Raw genomic sequence first — 21837 nt, forward strand, 5'->3', positions numbered from 1 at the left:
ATCTAAATCTCTAGAGGAAATATTCCCCTGTTCTCGACAGGTGACTTCTCTGTTCTGTAACTCACAACATTCAGGGAACCATGTAAACAAATGGCTCTTAAGGCTTGGTCTTTGGTACCACTTTATAGTTACATTTCTTTGCGTATATATTTCATCCTTTGTTCGGCAGATTCTTGTCCCTGAGTTTTATGGAGGGAAAAATGGGGTTTAAAGAGAGAAATGTGGTGGGGGGGGGGGGGGGCAGAGAGGAGAGGGGGCTCCCTCCTAGGTCCCCCCTATACATCCCTGTATTGAATATGAAAATATATGATGGCATAATGTGTTCAGTGTGCGAGCATGAAGGAAACCATATGAACAGGAGGCCAGACAAAGAGCCTACTGTGGTCCAAGTACGACCACTCCCCCCTCCTCTCCCCTCCCCTTCTCTCTTTCCCCTCTGTCTTATTCAATTGAGGGAGCAGGAGGAGAAAGAGAGAGAGATGAGAACAGAGTCCTGCTCAGGGAGAAAGAGAGAGAAAGTCCTACTCAGCGAGAGAAAGGGGAAGGGGGGAGTCCTGCTCAGGGAGAAAGAGAGAGAAAGTCCTACTCAGAGAGAGAAAGGGGAAGGGAGGGAGTCCTACTCAGAGAGAGAGAGAAAGAGAGAGAGAGATATGAGAGAGAAAGAGAGAGAGAAAGAGAGAGAGAGATATGAGAGGGTCCGACCCAGACAGAGGTAGAAGGGGGAGCCCTGAGGAGCTAAAAAAGGGGCAGGACAAACTAGCCACGCGCCTCACACACAGACAGACCCACCGGAGTACAGGTGAGCTGCAACTATTACTGTACAGCTGCTATCTGTTAAACAGGAAACATCTACAATCAGGTGCTTTGTAACGGCTAGATTATACTTTTTGGCAAAGTGACGTTTAGATGCATGTGGACTTGTACTTTGAGTTTTACCTACAGTTAATTATGTTGATCTTTAAGTTGTGAGACTCTATCTCCCTGAGGGGGAGAGAGTGCATGGGACTAAAAAAGACAAATGGGGGAAACATGAACTCTGAAATGTTAACCTTTGAACTAACTGATGACAAACATCTGTCGGTGCTGTTTTGTTACTTTCCCTTTGTGCAGGCTGCAGGTTTGCAGAGGGGGTTGGTTAATTAACTGGTGGTTACATTAGCACTGTGGTTAGCTAGAGCTGTCACTGATAGACTAGCCTATTGTCTTGACTGTGACTGTGCGGAGCCTTGATGTGGACAGCCCTGGTTAGGGACTTAGAGCAGTGGTGTATTGTCTTGACTGTGACTGTGTGGAGCCTTGATGTGGCCCGCCCTGGTTAGGGACTGAGAGCAGCAGTGTAGTGTAACGTTAGACGATGTAACAGATGGAGGGTTAGCTAGCTGGAGACTGTATTGTCTTACCTTCCTATGATACAGCAGGTGAGGAACTTGTATAATAGTTAAAGAGAGCCATAGCAGTCAGTTGTTTTACCATATGTTAATTAATTAATTCATTAGTTATTACAGATGTAACGTATTCATGTCGATGCATGAAATCGACACCTCATTTATTCAGGTAACTGTGTTGATGTCTTGGGAATGTAGTATACTTTTACATAACATTTAATAAACAGCTAATTCATCGTTTTGCTTGAATAAAACTGGCACAATGCCCCCCTGCAAAAAAATTGAGCACATTTTTCTCACAATGGCTTTTATGTTGTTGTTTCAGAGTGCTGCCCAGCCCACACATACACTGAACAAAAATATTAACACAACATGCAACAATTCCAAAGATTTTATTTGAGCACCCGAGTGGCACAGCGGTCTAATGCACTGCGTCTCAGTGTAAGAGGTGTCACTACAGTTCCTGGTTCAAATCCAGGCTGTATCACATTGAGCTGTGATTGGGAGTCCAATAGGGTGGTGCACAATTGTCTAGGGTAGGCTGTCATTGTCAATAAGAATTTGTTCTTAACTGATTTGCCTATTTAAATTAAAGCATAAAAAAAAGGAAATTAGTCATTTGAAATTAATTAATTAGGCCCTAATCTATGGAATGCGGAGGCAGATCCAGCCAATCAGAATTAGTTTTTCCCTACAAAAGGGCTTAATTACGGATAGAAATACTCCTCAGCACCCTTGGAGATGGCTTAAGGTAGAGAAATTAACAGTCAATTCTCTGGCCACAGCTCTGGTGGATATTCCTGCAGTCAGCATACCAATTGCACACTCCCTCAAAACTTGAGACATCTGTGGCATTGTGTTGTGTGACAAAACTGCACATTTTAGAGTGGCCTTTTATTGTCCTCCAGCAAAAGGTGCACATGTGTAATGATAATGCAGTTGAATCAGCTTCTTGATATGCCACACCTGTCAGGCGGATGGATTATCTTGGCAAAGGAGAAATTCTCACTAACAGGGATGTTAACAAATTTGTGCAGAAAAAAAGATAATTAAGCTATTTGTGCGTATAGAACATTTCTGGAAATTTTATTTCAGCTCATGAAACATGAGACCAATACTTTACATGTTGCGTTTATATTGTTGTTGAATATTTCAGCACCTCCTTTCTCTGAAGATTTAAACTCTTAAGTGTTTTATCTTCTAAGAGTTTCGGATGAAAGAAACTCTTGGCATGCTGTGTTGGTTTTACACACCTATTGTAGGTAATCTATTTATCGTTTAATCATCATTTAAAGTTCTCCACCTGCAGCTCCCAGTGTGGGCTGTGTTTCACATCTCACACACTGAATTACAGGCTTTATTCTCATATAATGTAGGAGACTAAATGAGAGAGAGAGAGAGCGAGAGCGAGAGAGAGAGAGAGCGAGAGAGAGAGAGAACATCATTTCTGAGGTTGATTGAGGTCTGTGCTTGACGTTGTTTTGATTTTTAGTCATCACCTCCAACACAAGCCAAGGCATGCCGGGGCTATCACTGCCCCCCTCCCTCCACCCCTCCACCCCTCCTCATTCTTCTCACTCCTCCTCCTCCTCTTCTGAAGAGGAATCACAAACCAGGAATGCCAATTTTTTTGCAAAACCTAAAATTATTTGGGAGGTCATTAAATGGCCCTTTGTCTGAACAGGAAAGAGTAGAGTAGAGCCTGCTAAACCCCTGTATGTGTGGCTGTGTGTGTACCTACAGCCCCCAGGGGATTGTCATGGCAACCTGTCAGTCAAGGTATGCACCAGCCTGAATAGTATGGCATAGGTAACGGATACACTTGAAATCCTCTCAGGAATGCTCTCTCTCACTCGTCTGATATTCATACTCACATATCACATTATTCTAGTAGTTCATAGAGTGGGTACTGCATAGAGTGGGTACTGCATAGAGTGGGTACTGCATAGAGTGGGTACTGTATAGAGTGGGTACTGCATAGAGTGGGTACTGCATAGAGTGGGTACTGCATAGAGTGTGTACTGCATAGAGTGGGTACTACATAAAGTGGGTATTACATAGAGTGGGTATTGCATAGAGTGGGTACTGCATAGAGTGGGTACTACATAGAGTGGGTACTACATAAAGTGGGTATTACATAGAGTGGGTATTGCATAGAGTGGGTACTACATAGAGTGGGTACTGCATAGAGTGTGTACTGCATAGAGTGGGTACTACATAAAGTGGGTATTACATAGAGTGGGTACTGCATAGAGTGGGTACTGCATAGAGTGGGTACTACATAGAGTGGGTACTACATAGAGTGTGTACTGCATAGAGTGGGTACTATATAGAGTGGGTACTGCATAGAGTGGGTACTGCATAGAGTGGGTACTGCATAGAGTGGGTACTGCATAGAGTGGGTACTATATAGAGTGGGTACTGCATAGAGTGGGTACTATATAGACTGGGTACTGCATAGAGTGGGTACTATATAGAGTGGGTACTATATAGAGTGGGTACTGCATAGAGTGGGTACTATATAGAGTGGGTACTGCATAGAGTGGGTACTATATAGAGTGGGTACTGCATAGAGTGGGTACTATATAGACTGGGTACTGCATAGAGTGGGTACTATATAGAGTGGGTACTGCATAGAGTGGGTGAAGTGATGTACAGGTGAAGTGATAGACAGGTGAACTAATAGAAAGGTGAACTGATAGACAGGTAAGCTGATAGACAGGTAAGCTGATAGACAGGTAAAGTGTATGAGAGTACAGTTAAAGCAAAGTGATGGACAGGTAAACCGTATGACAGTACTGTTAAGGTAAGCTGATAGACAGGTGAACTGACAGACAGGTGAACTGACAGACAGGTAAACTGACAGACAGGTAAACTGATAGACAGGTAAGCTGTATGACAGGTGAACTGATAGGCAGGTGAACTGATAGACAGGTAAATTGATAGACAGGTAAGCTGAAAGACAGGTAAGCTGATAGACAGGTGAACTGATAGACAGGTGAAATGATAGACAGGTGAATTGATAGACAGGTGAAATGATAGAGAGGTGAATTGATAGACAGGTGAACTGACAGACAGGTGAACTGATAGACAGGTGAACTGATAGACAGGTGAACGGATAGACAGGTGAACGGATAGACAGGTGAACTGATAGACAGGTGAACTGATAGACAGGTGAAATGATAGACAGGTGAATTGATAGACAGGTGAACTGATAGACAGGTGAAATGATAGACAGGTGAATTGATAGACAGGTGAATTGATAGACAGGTGAACTGATAGACAAGTGAAATGATAGCAAGTGAATTGATAGACAGGTGAAATGATAGCAAGTGAATTGATAGACAGGTGAACTGATAGACAGGTGAATTGATAGACAGGTGAATTGATAGACAGGTGAACTGATAGACAGGTGAATTGATAGACAGGTGAACTGATAGACAGGTGAATTGATAGACAGGTGAACTGATAGACAGGTGAAATGATAGACAAGTGAATTGATAGACAGGTGAAATGATAGACAGGTGAACTTATAGACAGGTGAACTGATAGACAGGTGAATTGATAGACAGGTGAATTGATAGACAGGTGAACTGATAGACAGGTGAACTGATAGACAAGTGAAATGATAGACAGGTGAATTGATAGACAGGTGAATTGATAGACAGGTGAACTGATAGACAGGCGAACTGATAGACAGGTGAATTTATAGACAGGTGAAATGATAGACAGGTGAATTGATAGACAGGTGAACTGATAGACAGGTGAACTGATAGACAGGTGAATTGATAGACAGGTGAATTGATAGACAGGTGAACTGATAGACAGGTGAACTGATAGACAGGTGAAATGATAGACAGGTGAACTGATAGACAGGTGAACTGATAGATAGGTGAAAAGATAGACAGGTGAATTGATAGACAGGTGAATTGATAGACAGGTGAACTGATAGACAGGTGAGCTGATAGACAGGTGAATTGATAGACAGGTGAACTGATAGACAGGTGAATTGATAGACAGGTGAACTGATAGACAGGTGAAATGATAGACAAGTGAATTGATAGACAGGTGAAATGATAGACAGGTGAACTGATAGACAGGTGAACTGATAGACAGGTGAACTGATAGACAAGTGAAATGATAGACAGGTGAATTGATAGACAGGTGAATTGATAGACAGGTGAACTGATAGACAGGCGAATTTATAGACAGGCGAAATGATAGACAGGTGAATTGATAGACAGGTGAACTGATAGACAGGTGAACTGATAGATAGGTGTGTGGGTCTTTCCTTACATGTTTACTGTTGATATCCTTAATTTTCTATTAAAACAGGAACTGTGAAAGGTACCTGGAAAAGGTATTGTATCTTTTTCCTGGGGAAAACACATAAAATATGAAACAAGCTGATAGATCAAATAAGGGGGGTGTGTGTGTGGGGTGTGTGTGTGTGTGGTGTGTGTGTGTGTGTGTGTGTGTGTGTGTGTGTGTGTGTGTGTGTGTGTGTGTGTGTGTGTGTGTGTGTGTTGTGTGTACAGTGTAACACCTTTGAAGTAGAGCTTCATGTAATTGAAAGGTAGTGGGGATAAAGCAGATTAAGGTGCCATCAGACACCAGGTATGAGAGTAGACGATGGGATCAGGGGGCGATGCTGTCAGGGAGTGATGGGATCAGGGGGCGATGCTGTCAGGGAGTGATGGGATCAGGGGGCGATGCTGTCAGGGAGTGATGGGATCAGGGGGCGATGCTGTCAGGGAGTGATGGGGTCAGGGGGCGATGCTGTCAGGGAGTGATGGGATCAGGGGCGATGCTGTCAGGGAGTGATGGGATCAGGGGGTGATGCTGTCAGGGAGTGATGGGATCAGGGGGCGATGCTGTCAGGGAGTGATGGGATCAGGGGGCGATGCTGTCAGGGAGTGATGGGGTCAGGGGGCGATGCTGTCAGGGAGTGATGGGGTCAGGGGGCGATGCTGTCAGGGAGTGATGGGGTCAGGGGGCGATGCTGTCAGGGAGTGATGGGGTCAGGGGGCGATGCTGTCAGGGAGTGATGGGATCAGGGGGCGATGCTGTCAGGGAGTGATGGGGTCAGGGGGCGATGCTGTCAGGGAGTGATGGGGTCAGGGGGCGATGCTGTCAGAGAGTGATGGGGTCAGTGAGTGTTGGATAGCGGGATGTTCCTGAACTTCAAATCCACAATTACGTCATAATTCTACACACATCCAAAACCTAATCCCAAAACCTGATCCCATCGTCTACCAGAACCAAATCTCCTGCATGAGATACTGTCCACAACCAGATCACTGGTGGATTCACAGGTAGTTCTGAATAATAAGCCCAAACACGAGGGTTGTATAGTTCAGTTCAGGATTTTTTAGGGATATATTAAGACATGTTGACATTTGTAGAATACATCCAAGCAGCATGACTGTGGTTTTATTGGTAATTATGAATGTTGGGATACGGACACAAAACAAAGGTTGTGGAGTTTATAGTTTAAAGTTTTTTTTATTTTTTTATTTCTGCTGAAATTGTCTAGATTATGAAGTTATGAATCAGGAGAAACACAGAGGTTATAAAGTTCAGGATTTGATGGACGCTTTGTAGGGTTAGTGGTATTTCTAAATACAGACAGACAGAGAGGTAGTGTAGTCCAGGATTTGAGACATAGTAAGACATTTGCGACATCTTGCTCATGTTTTTCTGAACTAGGAAGTTGTCTAAAATTGGTTTAAATTGTGAAGGGGTCGTGTAGTTCAGGATTTGAAGGATATATTAAGACAGTTGAACATCTTGCTGATCTTTGCCTGCCAGATTTAGTAACTCAGTGCTTTCCCAGTGATTTCATGTCAGTCTGAAGGACTCCAACTCCAACACATGTTCACAGTCTTGTGGTGAACATATATTTACAGATTACATTAAAAGATTTTAATCAGAACCGAATTCTAGACATTCTTCCAACAGATGTCATCAACAGAACAGATGGTCGCCACTTTGTAGATCCAAGATTGTAAACATCAACTTCATGTGAACGTGTTGAAATTTACTCAACTGTGTTAACATCCGTATCTCAAAGTTCCCTATTTATGAAATCTGTCAGAATGATGGTGTACAGTATACGGAATAATACAAACCCAATCGTGTATGAAATAAAACGTGGCAAACTCAAAATGATGTCGTAAAATATAAACGATGAAAACCAGATTGATGTCAACACATCTGTCCTCCCTCCTTCACACATCAACAGGAATCAACTTGTCATTAATGTGTTCCAAATGATATACTATACGTAAGTAGTGTACTATATAGGAGATAGGGAGCAAGTTGTTAAGCAGACATTGTGTCTAAACAATGCAACCCTTTTCCTCCTCTCACATTGGTCTCGGGTTCGGACACATCAGGTACCTACTAGGCAGACTACCTCATTTCAACGTGGTGGAGAATTGGGTAATATTTGTTAGATAATGTTGATCAATGAGATTCCAAACCTATTTTCACACACTCATAAAAACAAAGCCAAGAAGTTTGTTGAATTCCAAATGTGTTATCACACTGTGCTTTCAACCATTTAAAAAGTACAGCAAAGTGTATAACACAACTTTGTGTGTTATTGTTGTGCTTTGATCTAATAGCAGGACCAAATGACCTGGGTTGGAGTTAGTTGCTATTACACTAAAGTACATGGTGCAAGTGATCAAGACCGTTTGAGATTCTGTGCAAATTACTATTGCAGTTGTGAAGATTTCCACTGACCTGACCCATGACCCTGACCCTGACCCATGACCCATGACCCTGAACGCTTTCTATGATTACATAAGAATACATTTATTGTTACAGTAGACTCAGAATGTGGCCATGGATGTGTTACTCATTTTTAAGGTTGAATAAATACTGTTACATTAGTTTGTAAGATAGCCTTAACATTTAAAAGTATTATTGAATTGTGTTTGGTTGACAACGCAACCAAATATCAACATTTAAAGGAGATGTATCTACTGCTTTGATAGTTCCATCTGAGTCACTGGCTTAATCCCGTTCTTTAACTTTTTATTTTTGTTTGAGATGGAGACGTGAACCAACATATAATTTGTTAACTTGTCGACACGTTAATAGTCTATTTACTGTATTTTAAAAGTGATATTGAATTGTGTTTGGTTGTCAACACAACAAAATATCAACTTTGAAAGGGGATGTGTCTTCTGATTGGATAGTTCCATCTGTACCACTGACTTAGTCTGGCTTAATTCTTTTAACTCTGTGCCGCTAAGTGTGTCTTTAATTACAGTTTGTCTACAAATACAAATTAACAATTGATATGTTGGATTCACATACCCATTTCAACCAAAAATGTAAGTTAAAGAATAGGATTATATCAAATCAAATGATAAATGCACATTAAATACAGTTTAATTTGATTTAATTCAATTCTTTAATTTACATTTTTTTGGTTGAGATGGAGACTTGAATCCTACATATCAAAACAAATTTGATTTGTCACATACACATATTTATGCAGATGTTATTGTGGGTGTAGCGAAATGCTTGTGTTCCTAGATCCAACGGTCCAGTGATATTTAACAATTCACAACAATACACACATCTAAAAGTAAAATAATGGAATTAAGAAATATATAAATATTAGGACGAGCAATGTCGGAGTGGCATTGACTAAAATACAGTAGAATAAATACAGTAGAATAGAATCCCCCGATGATGCGTTGGGCAGACCACACCACCCTCTGGAGAGCCCTGTGGTTGTGGACGGTGCATTTGCCGTACCAGGTGGTGATCCAGCCGACAGGGGTATGAGTACTTAACTTTACTATTTATAGTTTTTACAACTTTTACTTCACTACATTCCAAAAGGAAATAATGTACTTTTTACTCCATACATTTTCCCTGACAACCAAAAGTACGTGTTACATTTTGAATGCTTAGCAGGACAGGAAAATGGTCAAATTCAAGCACTTATCAAGAGAACAAGTAGTCATCCCTACTGCCTCTGGCCTGGTGGACTCACTAAACACAAATGCATGTTGTGTAAATAATGTCTGAGTGTTGGAGTGTGCTCCTGGCTATCCATACATTTTAAAGCAAGAAAATGGTGCTGTCTGCTTAGCTTAATATAAGGAATTTTAAATGATTTATACTTTTACTTTTGATACTTAAGTATATTTTAGCAATTACAATTACTTTTGACACTTACGTTTATTTAAAACCAAATACTTTTAGATTTTTATTCAAAGAGTATTTTACTGTCTGACTTTCATTTTTAATTGTGTAACTTTCTATTAAGGTATCTATACATTTGGGTATCTATACAACTGGGTACTTTTTTCCACCACGGGTCTGTGTATACCTCTGTGCATGCGTGCCAGCCTGTTTATGGGTTTGGGGCCGATTGTCTTTGTTTTGGGGTCGTTAGGGGGTCATGGAAAACAACACTGTTCTTTGTTGTCTGTGTGACTTGACTATCACGTTGAACGTGACTCACAAGCACAACAATCCGGCAAGTCTGATCAGGGATGGGACACACTCGCGCTCTCTCTCCCCTCTCTCTCTCTTCTCCCTCTCTTTCTTTTTCTTTCTCTCTCTTTCTCTTTCTGTCTCTCTCTCTCCCCTCTCGCTCTTCTCCCTCCCTCTTTCTCTCTTTCTTTCTGTCTCTCTCTTCTCCCTCTCTCTCTCTTCCCCCCCTCTCTCTCTCTCTTCCCCCTCTCTTTCTCTCTCTCGCTCTCTCTCTCTTCTCCCTCTCTCGCTCTCGCTCTCTCTCTCGCTCTCTCTCTTCTCCCTCTCGCTCTCTCTCTCTCTCTCTCATCTTCTCCCTCTCTTTCTCCCTCTCTCTCTCTTCCCCCTCTCTCTCTCTCTCTCTCTCTCTCTGACCCAGTGTGATGTAGACAAGTCTACCACTTGTTGACAGGGGTCTCGCCCATGCGGCTACCCACCTCTTCCTTAATGGTATCCTGTGTAAGGCCTGGGAGACCAAGCCAGCTCTCTGAACACTGTATGGGTATGTATGTGATTCTGTGAACTGATTATATTCTGCTCTGTTTGTGTCTGTTGGTCGTCTGCTCTGTTACTGTTGAAAACGTCTGATTAGAATGTTAATGTAATTCATTAGCTGTTTTTAATTGTATTTCTACATCCTGGGTATTTCTGAAGCAACATACCAGTTCAACCAGAGTGGGCGTTGTATTTATAACATGCATCATTGTAAATCCTGACTGCGAAAACTCAAAGGCTTCAGGCTTTAGTTGAACTAACTAATCAAAGTTAGTCATTCAAACTCAAACCAGATGTTTGCATGTGATTCAAACAGCAGAGGTTAACCAACCTATTCATGTCAATGCAGAACAGTGGACTTCTTCTACCCGGCAGCTATACCTCCACAACTAGTACGCACACCTGCGTTTTGTCTGGAGCTTTTCTTTTCTCCTCTCCCTGCGGTCACATGACTTATGGGAACAAAGAGAAAGCAGTACAGTGGTGGACAGATGGCCCAAATCACACCCTTTCCCCCTATATACAGACAGAAGTGCACTACGTTTGACCAGAGACCTGTAGGTGGACTATAGGGAATAAAGGATGCCATTTGGGACTCAGATAAACAGGCTGGTCTGATGAATAGGATCTGTTCCACTGTGTTATCTGTCTCTATCAGTAATACATTATGAAGAGGATCTGTTCCACTGTGTTATCTGTCTCTATCAGTAATACATTATGAAGAGGTTCTGTTCCACTGTGTTATCTGTCTCTATCAGTAATACATTATGAAGAGGTTCTGTTCCACTGTGTTATCTGTCTCTATCAGTAATACATTATGAAGAGGTTCTGTTCCACTGTGTTATCTGTCTCTATCAGTAATACATTATGAAGAGGTTCTGTTCCATTGTGTTATCTGTCTCTATCAGTAATACATTATGAAGAGGTTCTGTTCCACTGTGTTATCTGTCTCTATCAATAATACATTATGAAGAGGATCTGTTCCATTGTGTTATCAAATCAAATTTTATTTGTCACAAGCGCCGAATACAACAGGTACCTTACAGTGAAATGCTTTACTTACAAGCCCTCAACCAACAGTGCTTTAAGAAGGTAGGAAAAAAGAAGAGTTAAGTAAAAAATAGAAGTAAAAAATAATTAAAGAGCAGCAGTAAAATAACAATAGAGAAGCAATATACAGGGGGGTATGGGTACAGAGTCAATGTGGAGGCTATATACAGGGGGTACCGGAACAGAGTCAATGTGGAGGCTATATACAGGGGGTACCGGTACAGAGTCAATGTGTGGAGGCTATATACGGGGGTACCGGTACAGAGTCAATGTGGAGGCTATATACAGGGGGTACCGGTACAGAGTCAATGTGGAGGCTATATACAGGGGGTCCCGGTACAGAGTCAATGTGGAGACTATATACAGGGGGTACCGGTACAGAGTCAATGTGGAGGCTATATACAGGGAGTACCGGTACAGAGTTTGAGTTTGAGTTTGAGTTTATTTTATTTTTACAGGGACAGTGCACATTAATCAACGTTTCAGTAAAAGTGCCGGTTTTAGCCAGCCGGCTAATTTTCAACCGCAGTCCCTGGGCAGGTTATTAAAAACAATTACAATATAGACAATCATTGAACAGTGAGCACACGCAGAATAACATAGGACAAGCAAGACATAGCATACAGACAGAGCAACATAGGACAAGCAAGATGTAGCATACAGACAGAGCAACATAGAACAAAAAGCAACAAGACAAAATCCATAAAAACAACAAAGTGTTTCCACACCTCACAAGCTACAGACAACAGACAACATGGAAAGCGGCAATACACAGCTAGGGATTATGTTCACAAGTCTGATTGACCTTTAGCCATGTCTTCATGCATTTTGTGAAAGTGTGATATGTGGTGCAGTTATGTGTGTCTGATGGCAGTGTATTCCAGACATGGGAAGCTCTCACAGAGAAAGCAGATTTACTAAAGGTGCTTTTCCTTAAGGGAACTATACAGTCACCTCTCATGGCAGACCTTGTGGAGTCAATGTGCGGAGGCACCAGTTAGTTGAGGAAATTGAGGTAATATGTACATGTAGGTAGAGTTAAAGTGACTATGCATAGATAATAAACAGAGAGTAACAGTAGTGTAAAAGAGGGGTATGGGTAGCCCTTTGATTAGCTGTTCAGGAGTCTTATGGCTTGGGGGTAGAAGCTGTTAAGAAGCCTTTTGGACTTAGACTTGGCGCGCTGGTACTGCTTGCCGTGCAGTAGCAGAGAGAACAGTCTATGACTTGGGTGACTGGAGTCTTTGACAATTTTTAGTGCCTTCCTCTGACACCGCCTGGTGTAGAGGTCCTGGATGGCAGGAAGCTTGGCCCCAGTGATGTACTGGGCCGTACGCACTACCCTCTGTAGTGCCTTGCGGTCGGAGGCTGAGCAGTTGACATACCAGGCAATGATGCAGCCAGTCAGGATGCTCTCCATGGTGCAGCAGTAGAACATTTTGAGGATCTGAGGACCCATGCCAAATCTTTTCAGTGTCCTGGGGGGGAATAGGCTTTGTCATGCCCTCTTCATGACTGTCTTAGTATGTTTGGACCATGATAGTTTGATTGTGATGTGGACACCAAGGAACTTGAAGCTCTCAACCTGCTCCACTACAGCCCCGTCTAAAATGGGGCGTGCTCGGTGCTATTTCTCCTGTAGTCCACAATCATCTCCTTTGTCTTGATCACGTTGAGTGAGAGGTTGCTGTCCTGGCACCACACTGCCAGGTCTTTGACCGCCTCCCTATAGGCTCTCATTGTTGTCGGTGATCAGGCCTACCACTGTTGTGTCATCAGCAACCCTGATGATGGCTATGCAGTCGTGGGTGGACAGGGAGTACAGGAGGGGACTGAGCACGCACTCTGGAGGGGCCCCCGTGTTGATGATTAGCATGGTGGATGTGTTGTTACCTACCCTTTCCACATGGGGGTGGCCCGTCAGGAAGTCCAGGATCCAGTTGGAGAGGGAGGTGTTTAGTCCCAGGGTCCTTAGCTTATTGATGAGCTTTGAGGGTACTATGGTGTTGAACGCTGAGCTGTAGTCAATGAACAGTATTCTCACATAGGTGTATTTTTGTCCAGGTGTGAAAGGGCAGTATTGAGTGCGATTGAGATTGCATTATCTGTGGATCTGTTGGGGCGGTATGCAAATTGGAGTGGGTCTAGGGTTTCTGGGATAACGGTGTTGATGTGAGCCATGACCAGCCTTTCAAAGCACTTCATGGCTACAGACGTGAGTGCTACGGGTCGGTAGTCATTTAGGCAGGTTACCTAAGAGTTCTTGGGCACAGGGACTATGGTGGTCCACTTGAATAGGATCTGTTCCATTGTGTTATCTGTCTCTATCAGTAATACATTATGAAGAGGTTCTGTTCCATTGTGTTATCAAATCAAATTTTATTTGTCACAAGCTGTAACGGCTGTTGAATGGAGTAGACCAAGGCGCAGCGTGGTTAGTGCTCATCATGAAATTTAATGGAAAATGAGAACACTTTACAACTAAACAAAAGACAACAGCCAAACAGTTCTGTCAGGTAACAAATGACTAAACAGAAAATAACTACCCACAAAACCCAAAGGAAAACAGGCTGCCTAAGTATGGCTCCCAATCAGCAACAACGATATACAGCTGTCCCTGATTGAGAGCCATACCCGGCCGAAACAAAGAAATACCAAACATAGAAAAAAGGACATAGAATCCCCACCCCAACTCACACCCTGACCAACCAAAATAGAGACATAAAAGGATCTCTAAGGTCAGGGCGTGACACAAGCGCCGAATACAACAGGTACCTTACAGTGAAATGCTTTACTTACATAATACATCATGAAGAGGATCTGTTCAATAAGGAGCCAGACTGATCTGAAAACATTCCTGTATATCATCAGATGATGAAACTATTTAAACCAGCCTGGTCACTAGAAATAGACTTCGATCTCAGACATTTGAAAAGGCCCTGAACACGTCGCTATATTCCTTCCTCGGCACATACAGAATACCAACCAGGAGGCCCAAACAACAGTCCCAGTTCAGTCCTTTTCCACACACACACACACACACACACACACACACACACACACACACACACACACACACACACACACACACACACACACACACACACACACACACACACACACACACACACACACACACACACACACACACACACACACACACACACACACACATACACACACACACACACACACACACACACACGTTCATCCCTCCTTGTCTAATGTAATCCTTTATAGACTGAGACATCAAGCATGTCATCATTAATCCACATTAACCTTGTCAGCGCCTGAGTGTAATACATTACAATATATCTCCTCTCACCACCAGGGCCGAGGCAGATAGAGATAAAGCTAATAGCTGGCAGCGTTAGCCGTTTAGTGAGATTTCCTGACATTAATGAGTCCTGACCCTTTCCTTCACCTGTAGGAGAACTCTGGGGTTATCCTTCCTCAAGTTCACAACACTGGGGTTATCCTTCCTCAAGTTCACAACACTGGGGTTATCCTTCCTCAAGTTCGCAACACTGGGGTTATCCTCCCTCAAGTTCACAACACTGGGGTTATCCTTCCTCAAGTTCACAACACTGGGGTTATCCTTCCTCAAGTTCGCAACACTGGGGTTATCCTCCCTCAAGTTCACAACACTGGGGTTATCCTTCCTCAAGTTCACAACTCTGGGGTTATCCTCCCTCAAGTTCACAACACTGGGGTTATCCTTCCTCAAGTTCACAACACTGGGGTTATCCTTCCTCAAGTTCACAACTCTGGGGTTATCCTTCCTCAAGTTCACAACACTGGGGTTATCCTTCCTCAAGTTCACAACTCTGGGGTTATCCTCCCTCAAGTTCACAACACTGGGGTTATCCTTCCTCAAGTTCCCAACACTGGGGTTATCCTTCCTCAAGTTCACAACTCTTACGAAAGCTTTTCCTGTTTCCTTCTCCACCCCTGTGTGTGTGTGTGTGTGTGTGTGTGTGTGTGTGTGTGTGTGTGTGTGTGTGTGTGTGTGTGTGTGTGTGTGTGTGTGTGTGTGTGTGTGTGTGTGTGTGTGTGTGTGTGTGTGTGTGTGTCTGTGTGTGTGTAGATATAACCGTGTTTTGAGCCTGTGGGTCCTTCTCACACTGAATACATCAGTGAGTCAGGGAGGGTAGAAATTAATTCAGTTTACAGATGAACACCTCAGTGAGTCAGGGAGGGTAGAAATGAATTCAGTTTACAGATGAATACCTCAATGAGTCAGGGAGGGTAGAAATTAATTCAGTTTACAGATGAATACCTCAATGAGTCAGGGAGGGTAGAAATGAATTCAGTTTACAGATGAATACCTCAATGAGTCAGGGAGGGTAGAAATGAATTCAGTTTACAGATGAATACCTCAATGAGTCAGGGAGGGTAGAAATGAATTCAGTTTACAGATCTTCTTCTTATTATTATTGTTTTTGTCCTGTCTTCCAGGTGGTAGTGTTCCAGACCTGGGCACTGCATGGGCTTGGAGACAGAACCAGTGGAGATCAGCCTCTCATGACAACAAAAGCTTTACTCTACCCTGAATTCTACAGCACCATATTCTACCATACACTCCTTCAATAGGGATTGGAGATACAGATCACCCAGACTTAGAGTTGAAGTATCACCCAGACTGGATAAACAACTAACTTCCCTTAACATAGACATTGTTATCTCCTCCAAAAAACAACCTAAATAAACCAACTGACAGCTCGAATTGCAGAGGGATCAGACTGAGAACTCTGCTGCCTGGGCCTCAGCTCAAATTACAATGTATGGATATAATGGTAATGTATGGATATATTGGTAATATATGGATATATTGGTAATGCATGGATATATTGGTAATGCATGGATATATTGGTAATGTATGGATATATTAGTAATGTATGGATATAATGGTAATGCATGGATATATTGGTAATGCGTGGATATATCGGTAATGTATGGATATATTCGTAATGCATGGATATAATGACAATGTATGGATATATTGGTAATGTATGGCTATATTGGTAACATACTGTACATCTCTGCATTTAATCCAAACCAATATCCATCAGGACTAAAACGTGACTCCCAGCATTGACTCCTGGATGGATGGATGGATGCATGGATGAGAACAATAAAAAATAAAGAAAAGATATAGCTGACGTATCGGCCAGTGGCGCTCGGAAACTCCTAACTGCTCTTAGGAGTGACCTTTTCTAGAGGGAAATGTTGTTTCTCACTCCGTCCGAACCAAACGACAGGAAGCTTTGAAACACACGGCCACCCCAGTCACCCCCTCCTTGGCATTGTTAAGTCTAAAGAGCTGCTCACTTTCTCCACAAGAAAAATAATCTGTCAGGGAGAGATGGCAATGCAGTCAACGGGCATGTTTGGGTGGCTGGACTAAGAAAGGAAAGAAAGAATGATTGGAAGAAAGGGGGAGGAAGAGAAGAGAAACGTCTGGGTTTTGGAGAAAAATAAAGATTTAGAGGGAGGGAAGACAGACAAACAGAAATAGAAAAGTTTGATGGTTTCTCAGCCTTTCTGCATTAGCTGGAGATTTGAAGTAGAGCACATCGTTATTGTGTAAGCGTCTTGGCTGTGATCCATGGGAACTGATCCAGCGTGCTGTGTGTCTGTGGAGCTCCCAGCCTGCTTTAGTCTCCTGGGACATCCCTGATACTGTTTCTGGTAGGTCCTGAGTACACTTCTCCCATCTGTCACCCTCCCTCCTTGTTAGCAGGACTAAGGAACTAAAGGAAACCTTAAGGAGGAATAATGAAGAAAGTCTGAGGGAAGAGGTGTCCAGCAGCAGGAGAAGCAACATGGACAGCTAAGATTCTCCTTATCCCCACTGGATTTTTTGCTCCACTTGCTCCAAAAGAGGACTGTCTGAACTTACTCTGAACACTCCACAAACGGTGATCCTCAAACTGACATACAGACCAAGCCAGGGACGGCTGCAGACGGTCTGGGTAGAAGAAGAGACAGAAACTGTGGAGCAAACCAGAGGAGAAGCAGAGAAATTCCACAACTCCTCCAGCAGAGCAGCAAAGAGATGGAGACGGAGAGGGGTCATATGTCTGTGAGGAGAGGGGTAAGCTGGAGCCCAGGTGGAGGGAGGAAGCCCCTTCAGGGCGGACATAGCGGGAACACGGACACCGGCAAAAGAGAGAGTGATGCATCTTTGGAGAGGCGGGACTACAAAGGGATCAAAGGACAGGTGACATCGACCTCCACCAATCAGCTGGCTCGGAAAACCAGTAAGTTTGATGTTTATTCTATTTTAGCTTTAAAAGAAGCAACATTTTCTCTCAGCCTCATGGTAAAATGTTTAGAATTGCATGAGATTATATATAAAAACTGGGGGGCGGGGTCTGGCGAAACTGCGGTGCGCCACTGATAACAACTGCTTGATACAGAAAGAAGAGTGGCCATCCAATGCTCCTAGGTTTACACTGTTAGAAGTAAAAATACTTGAAGAACCTTTTAGCTTGCCATGCCAGCAGAACCTCTCCAGTTCAAAATGTGTATTTGTGTTAGGCTCATTGACATGTGATGACAATACAACAGAACAGATGAACATGAATGACATTGACTCTAACAGGTGGCCCACAATGAACCATTAAAGGTTTCTCCAATAACCCCTCAACTAACCAAAGGTGCAAATATGTACCATTGACTAGCAATGGTTCAATGAATGACCTCGAGTCACCACTATTTCTAAGCGTGTAGGAAATAATCCAAAAAGAAACTGTTAAGTTCAGAGTTTTGAGTCAAAAATGAAGTCTGCCATTTTTACAGTTTTGGAAGGGGGGACACTGGGAGTGGTTTTTGGTTTCCACATCTTTAGCTAATATACTGTAATATGTTTGTCTGGTTCTCTACCAGTCTAATGCTTTGCAGTGAGCTCTTCTTTGTTGACAAATATTGTAAATATTGTAACTCTACGCAAATTATAGAGACAGCAAGACATCCCCAAAAAACTGAAAATGGGACACACACACACACGCCCACACACACACACACACACACACACACACACACACACACACACACACACACACACACACACACACACACACACACACACACACACACACACACACACACACACACACACACACATCTACAGAAACTGGACTGCTCTGAGATGGAAAGGCAATCCTGCATCCCAACCTAAAGGGCAATCTCAGAAAGACTTCATACCCAGTACCAGTCCAGACCATAATGGCGAGCTGAGCCTCCCGCCAGCCGACCTTGGCGAGCTGGACCCCAGTACCAGTCCAGACCATAATGGACTGAGCTGAGACTTCATACACAGTACCAGACCAGACTATAATGTACTGAGCTGAGACTTCATACACAGTACCAGACCAGACCATAATGGACTGAGCTGAGACTTCATACACAGTACCAGACCAGACCATAATGGACTGAGCTGAGACTTCATACACAGTACCAGACCAGACCATAATGGACTGAGCTGAGACTTCATACACAGTACCAGACCAGACCATAATGTACTGAGCTGAGACTTCATACACAGTACCAGACCAGACCATAATGGACTGAGCTGAGACTTCATAATAAGTTCTTTCCAGATCATTATCATTATCCTGCCATAGTTGGAGTCGTTACTTGTGTGACAGAGAGGGGGTAAACACGTCAGCGATGAAGAAAAAACATTGTGAACTCTTTAGAGAGTAACGTGGAAAACCCCGCAGACAGCGTGCGTGTGTGTGTGTGTGTGTGTGTGTGTGTGTGTGTGTGTGTGTGTGTGTGTGTGTGTGTGTGTGTGTGTGTGTGTGTGTGTGTGTGTGTGTGTGTGTGTGTGTTCGTACACAACTGCGATACAGATTAGCCTACTATACTGAGCTGAAGCAGTGAACCTAATATCGTCAGAACAGATGAACTAACTGCAGATTTATAAGACATCGTTGTGCAGTAATTGTGAAACACAACAGAAAACGTAGACCTAATGACTCTGTAACAATCTATAGTTAGTAGATGCAGTCATTCAATTAAAGTCTATACTTCAGCAAATTGGAGAAAAAATATAATACATATTATAGTACATGCAAACAATGCATCCGGCGATTTTTAACCCTGTGTTTAGTAGACTGTTGTCCATTGGGATTTGAAGAGGGGCTGAGTCCTATTCGGATTTGGAGAGAGGCTGAGTCCTATTCGGATTTGGAGAGAGGCTGAGTCCTATTCGGATTTGGAGAGAGGCTGAGTCCTATTCTGATTTGGAGAGGGGCTGAGTCCTATTCGGATTTGGAGAGGGGCTGAGTCCTATTCGGATTTGGAGAGGGGCTGAGTCCTATTCGGATTTGGAGAGGGGCTAAGTCCTATTCATCTGTGTGGGAGCCTAGGGACATCACACATCTATGGAAAATATTAATTGTCGTTGAGTATTTTATTTATCAGTGATTGTGTTTATATCTCCTGCCTTGTTATCGGCTTCGACGCTGAGCTCCTATCACACAGCAATACTGTAGCCTACCAATACTGTCAAATATATTAAATAGGCTACCGGTTTATTTACTTTCAAGCATGTTTGGCTATTAAATGAGGGATGGATAAATGGTATCCTAATATTTTATGTGTAGTGGGAATAAACCAGTCATGTCAAATAAGGAAAGACATGTCCTGTAATATGATTATGATTCAGTCCTTCATAATAAAATACATGTCCTGTAATATGGTTATGATTTAGTCCTTCATAATAAAAGTAATAGAAATGTATCCGGCAATAAGCTGCTATACAATCTCCTTCCCAATGGCAAATACATCTGTTTTCTCATTAGGTCTACCATCTGCTTTCTCATTAGGTCTACCATCTGTTTTCTCATTAGGCCTACCATCTGTTTTCTCATTAGGCCTACCATCTGTTTTCTCATAAGGTCCTACCATCTGTTTTCTCATTAGGCCTACCATCTGTTTTCTCATTAGGCCTACCATCTGTTTTCTCATTAGGCCTACCATCTGTTTTCTCATTAGGCCTACCATCTGTTTTTATTGGCCGACCATTATCATAATTCCAATGCATCCATTTCCCTCAGAATTACAATATTCGCTTGAAATACAATTGATCCCACTTGAAGTTGTGTGTATGTATGCATGGTCTGAGATTTACGTGGAGATGAGCACACTTTCCCGTCAAGTTCAAACATTTATAAATACCAACCGTTTGTGAGAAAACTGTCACACACAATGCTGAAAGTAGTTTTTGTGCGCACGCACCTTCGACAAATGAAGCCCCAAAAGAAAGACATTATGTTACTCATGCCAAGGAAGCACTTTTGAATTGAATTGAGAAAACGAAAGGTCAGACCGGAGTGAGAGTTGAGGTAACACCCTCTGATTGGCCCAGCTAGCACACTCTCTCTGAATGATCACTAAACATCAGTAAATACTGCAGAGTGAAGCTTTGATAAGTTATAACTCAGAGGGTGTAATAGCCGGGAAAGGAAGGACGACGGTGAGGTAACGTTGTTAGGAACGTTGGAAAGACGTCTTATTTTCTCCCTAATAAACGAAAAGCTAATTTATTTTGTGATTTCACAGCAACGTCCGGTGTTTGTTTGTGTTGGCGGCCAGCTGTAGCCTGTCTCTGTGTAACGAGTGTGATTATGTACTGGGAACTGGAGCCTATGTGTCATATTATAAACCAATAGAAACCAGGAGGGAGAGGGAGGGAGAGGGAGAGAGGGAGAGAGAGAGAGAGAGAGAGTTCATGGGCTCCTGAGTTGTTCTGCAAAAATATAGAATTAGAGTTGGATAAACATAGATCAACTTGAATTTTTTCACAAGGACTTATATAGGATACTAACCTCAACATCAAATCAAAATGTCATACCTAAAACCTTGATATTGGACAAAATGACCTGAATGGACTATTTCTACCGAGGACAATCAAGAAAAAACTTCTAACAAACCAAAACCTGCAGAAACACAGCGGAAACCTGGAAATAACATCCAACACAAAACTGAGTGAGTAATATTCAGTCTGAACCTACTTCTGAAGCCAAAAAAGTAAATGACAATAATCTCTAGGTCATTTTGTTCTATAAAGCTTAATAAATAAGGCTACAAAGTTCCCAAGCTGCTAGGACAGAACTGACCTGGCTGCAACTTCAATTAGCGCTGAAGTGTGAAGTGAGAGGTGTGGAAATTCTTGAGCCTAAACATGGCAGGAGAGTTTCATAAGTACAAAAACAAAAAACTCCTCAAGGACAATCCCGGGACACTATTCGCTGACCGCTACAAAGAGGGGAACGTAAGCAACATAATTTCCCACACAGACCATCCCCTGGCATGGCACAGTGCTATATTAACCAGACCATCCCCTGGCATGACACAGTGCTATATTAACCAGACCATCCCCTGGCATGACACA

At 42.7% G+C, this 21837-nt stretch overlaps 1 protein-coding gene across 1 annotated transcript in view; it reads left to right on the top strand.

The window, feature by feature from the left end:
• The first annotated feature begins 444 nt into the window (after positions 1–444).
• The window catches only part of LOC106591766 (uncharacterized), a 66913-nt gene continuing 45520 nt past the window's right edge, over positions 445–21837 (top strand). Inside the window, exons 1-3 of the mRNA XM_045724244.2 lie at positions 445–799; positions 15891–16228; positions 16505–17695. Of these exons, the coding sequence (XP_045580200.1) occupies positions 17491–17695 (205 nt within the window). The 5' untranslated portion in view covers positions 445–799; positions 15891–16228; positions 16505–17490. The remainder of the gene's footprint in view (positions 800–15890; positions 16229–16504; positions 17696–21837) is intronic.

Source organism: Salmo salar, chromosome 09, assembly GCF_965601325.2.
Source record: "Salmo salar chromosome 09, fSalSal1, whole genome shotgun sequence".
NCBI classification, from domain to species: Eukaryota; Metazoa; Chordata; class Actinopteri; order Salmoniformes; family Salmonidae; genus Salmo; species Salmo salar.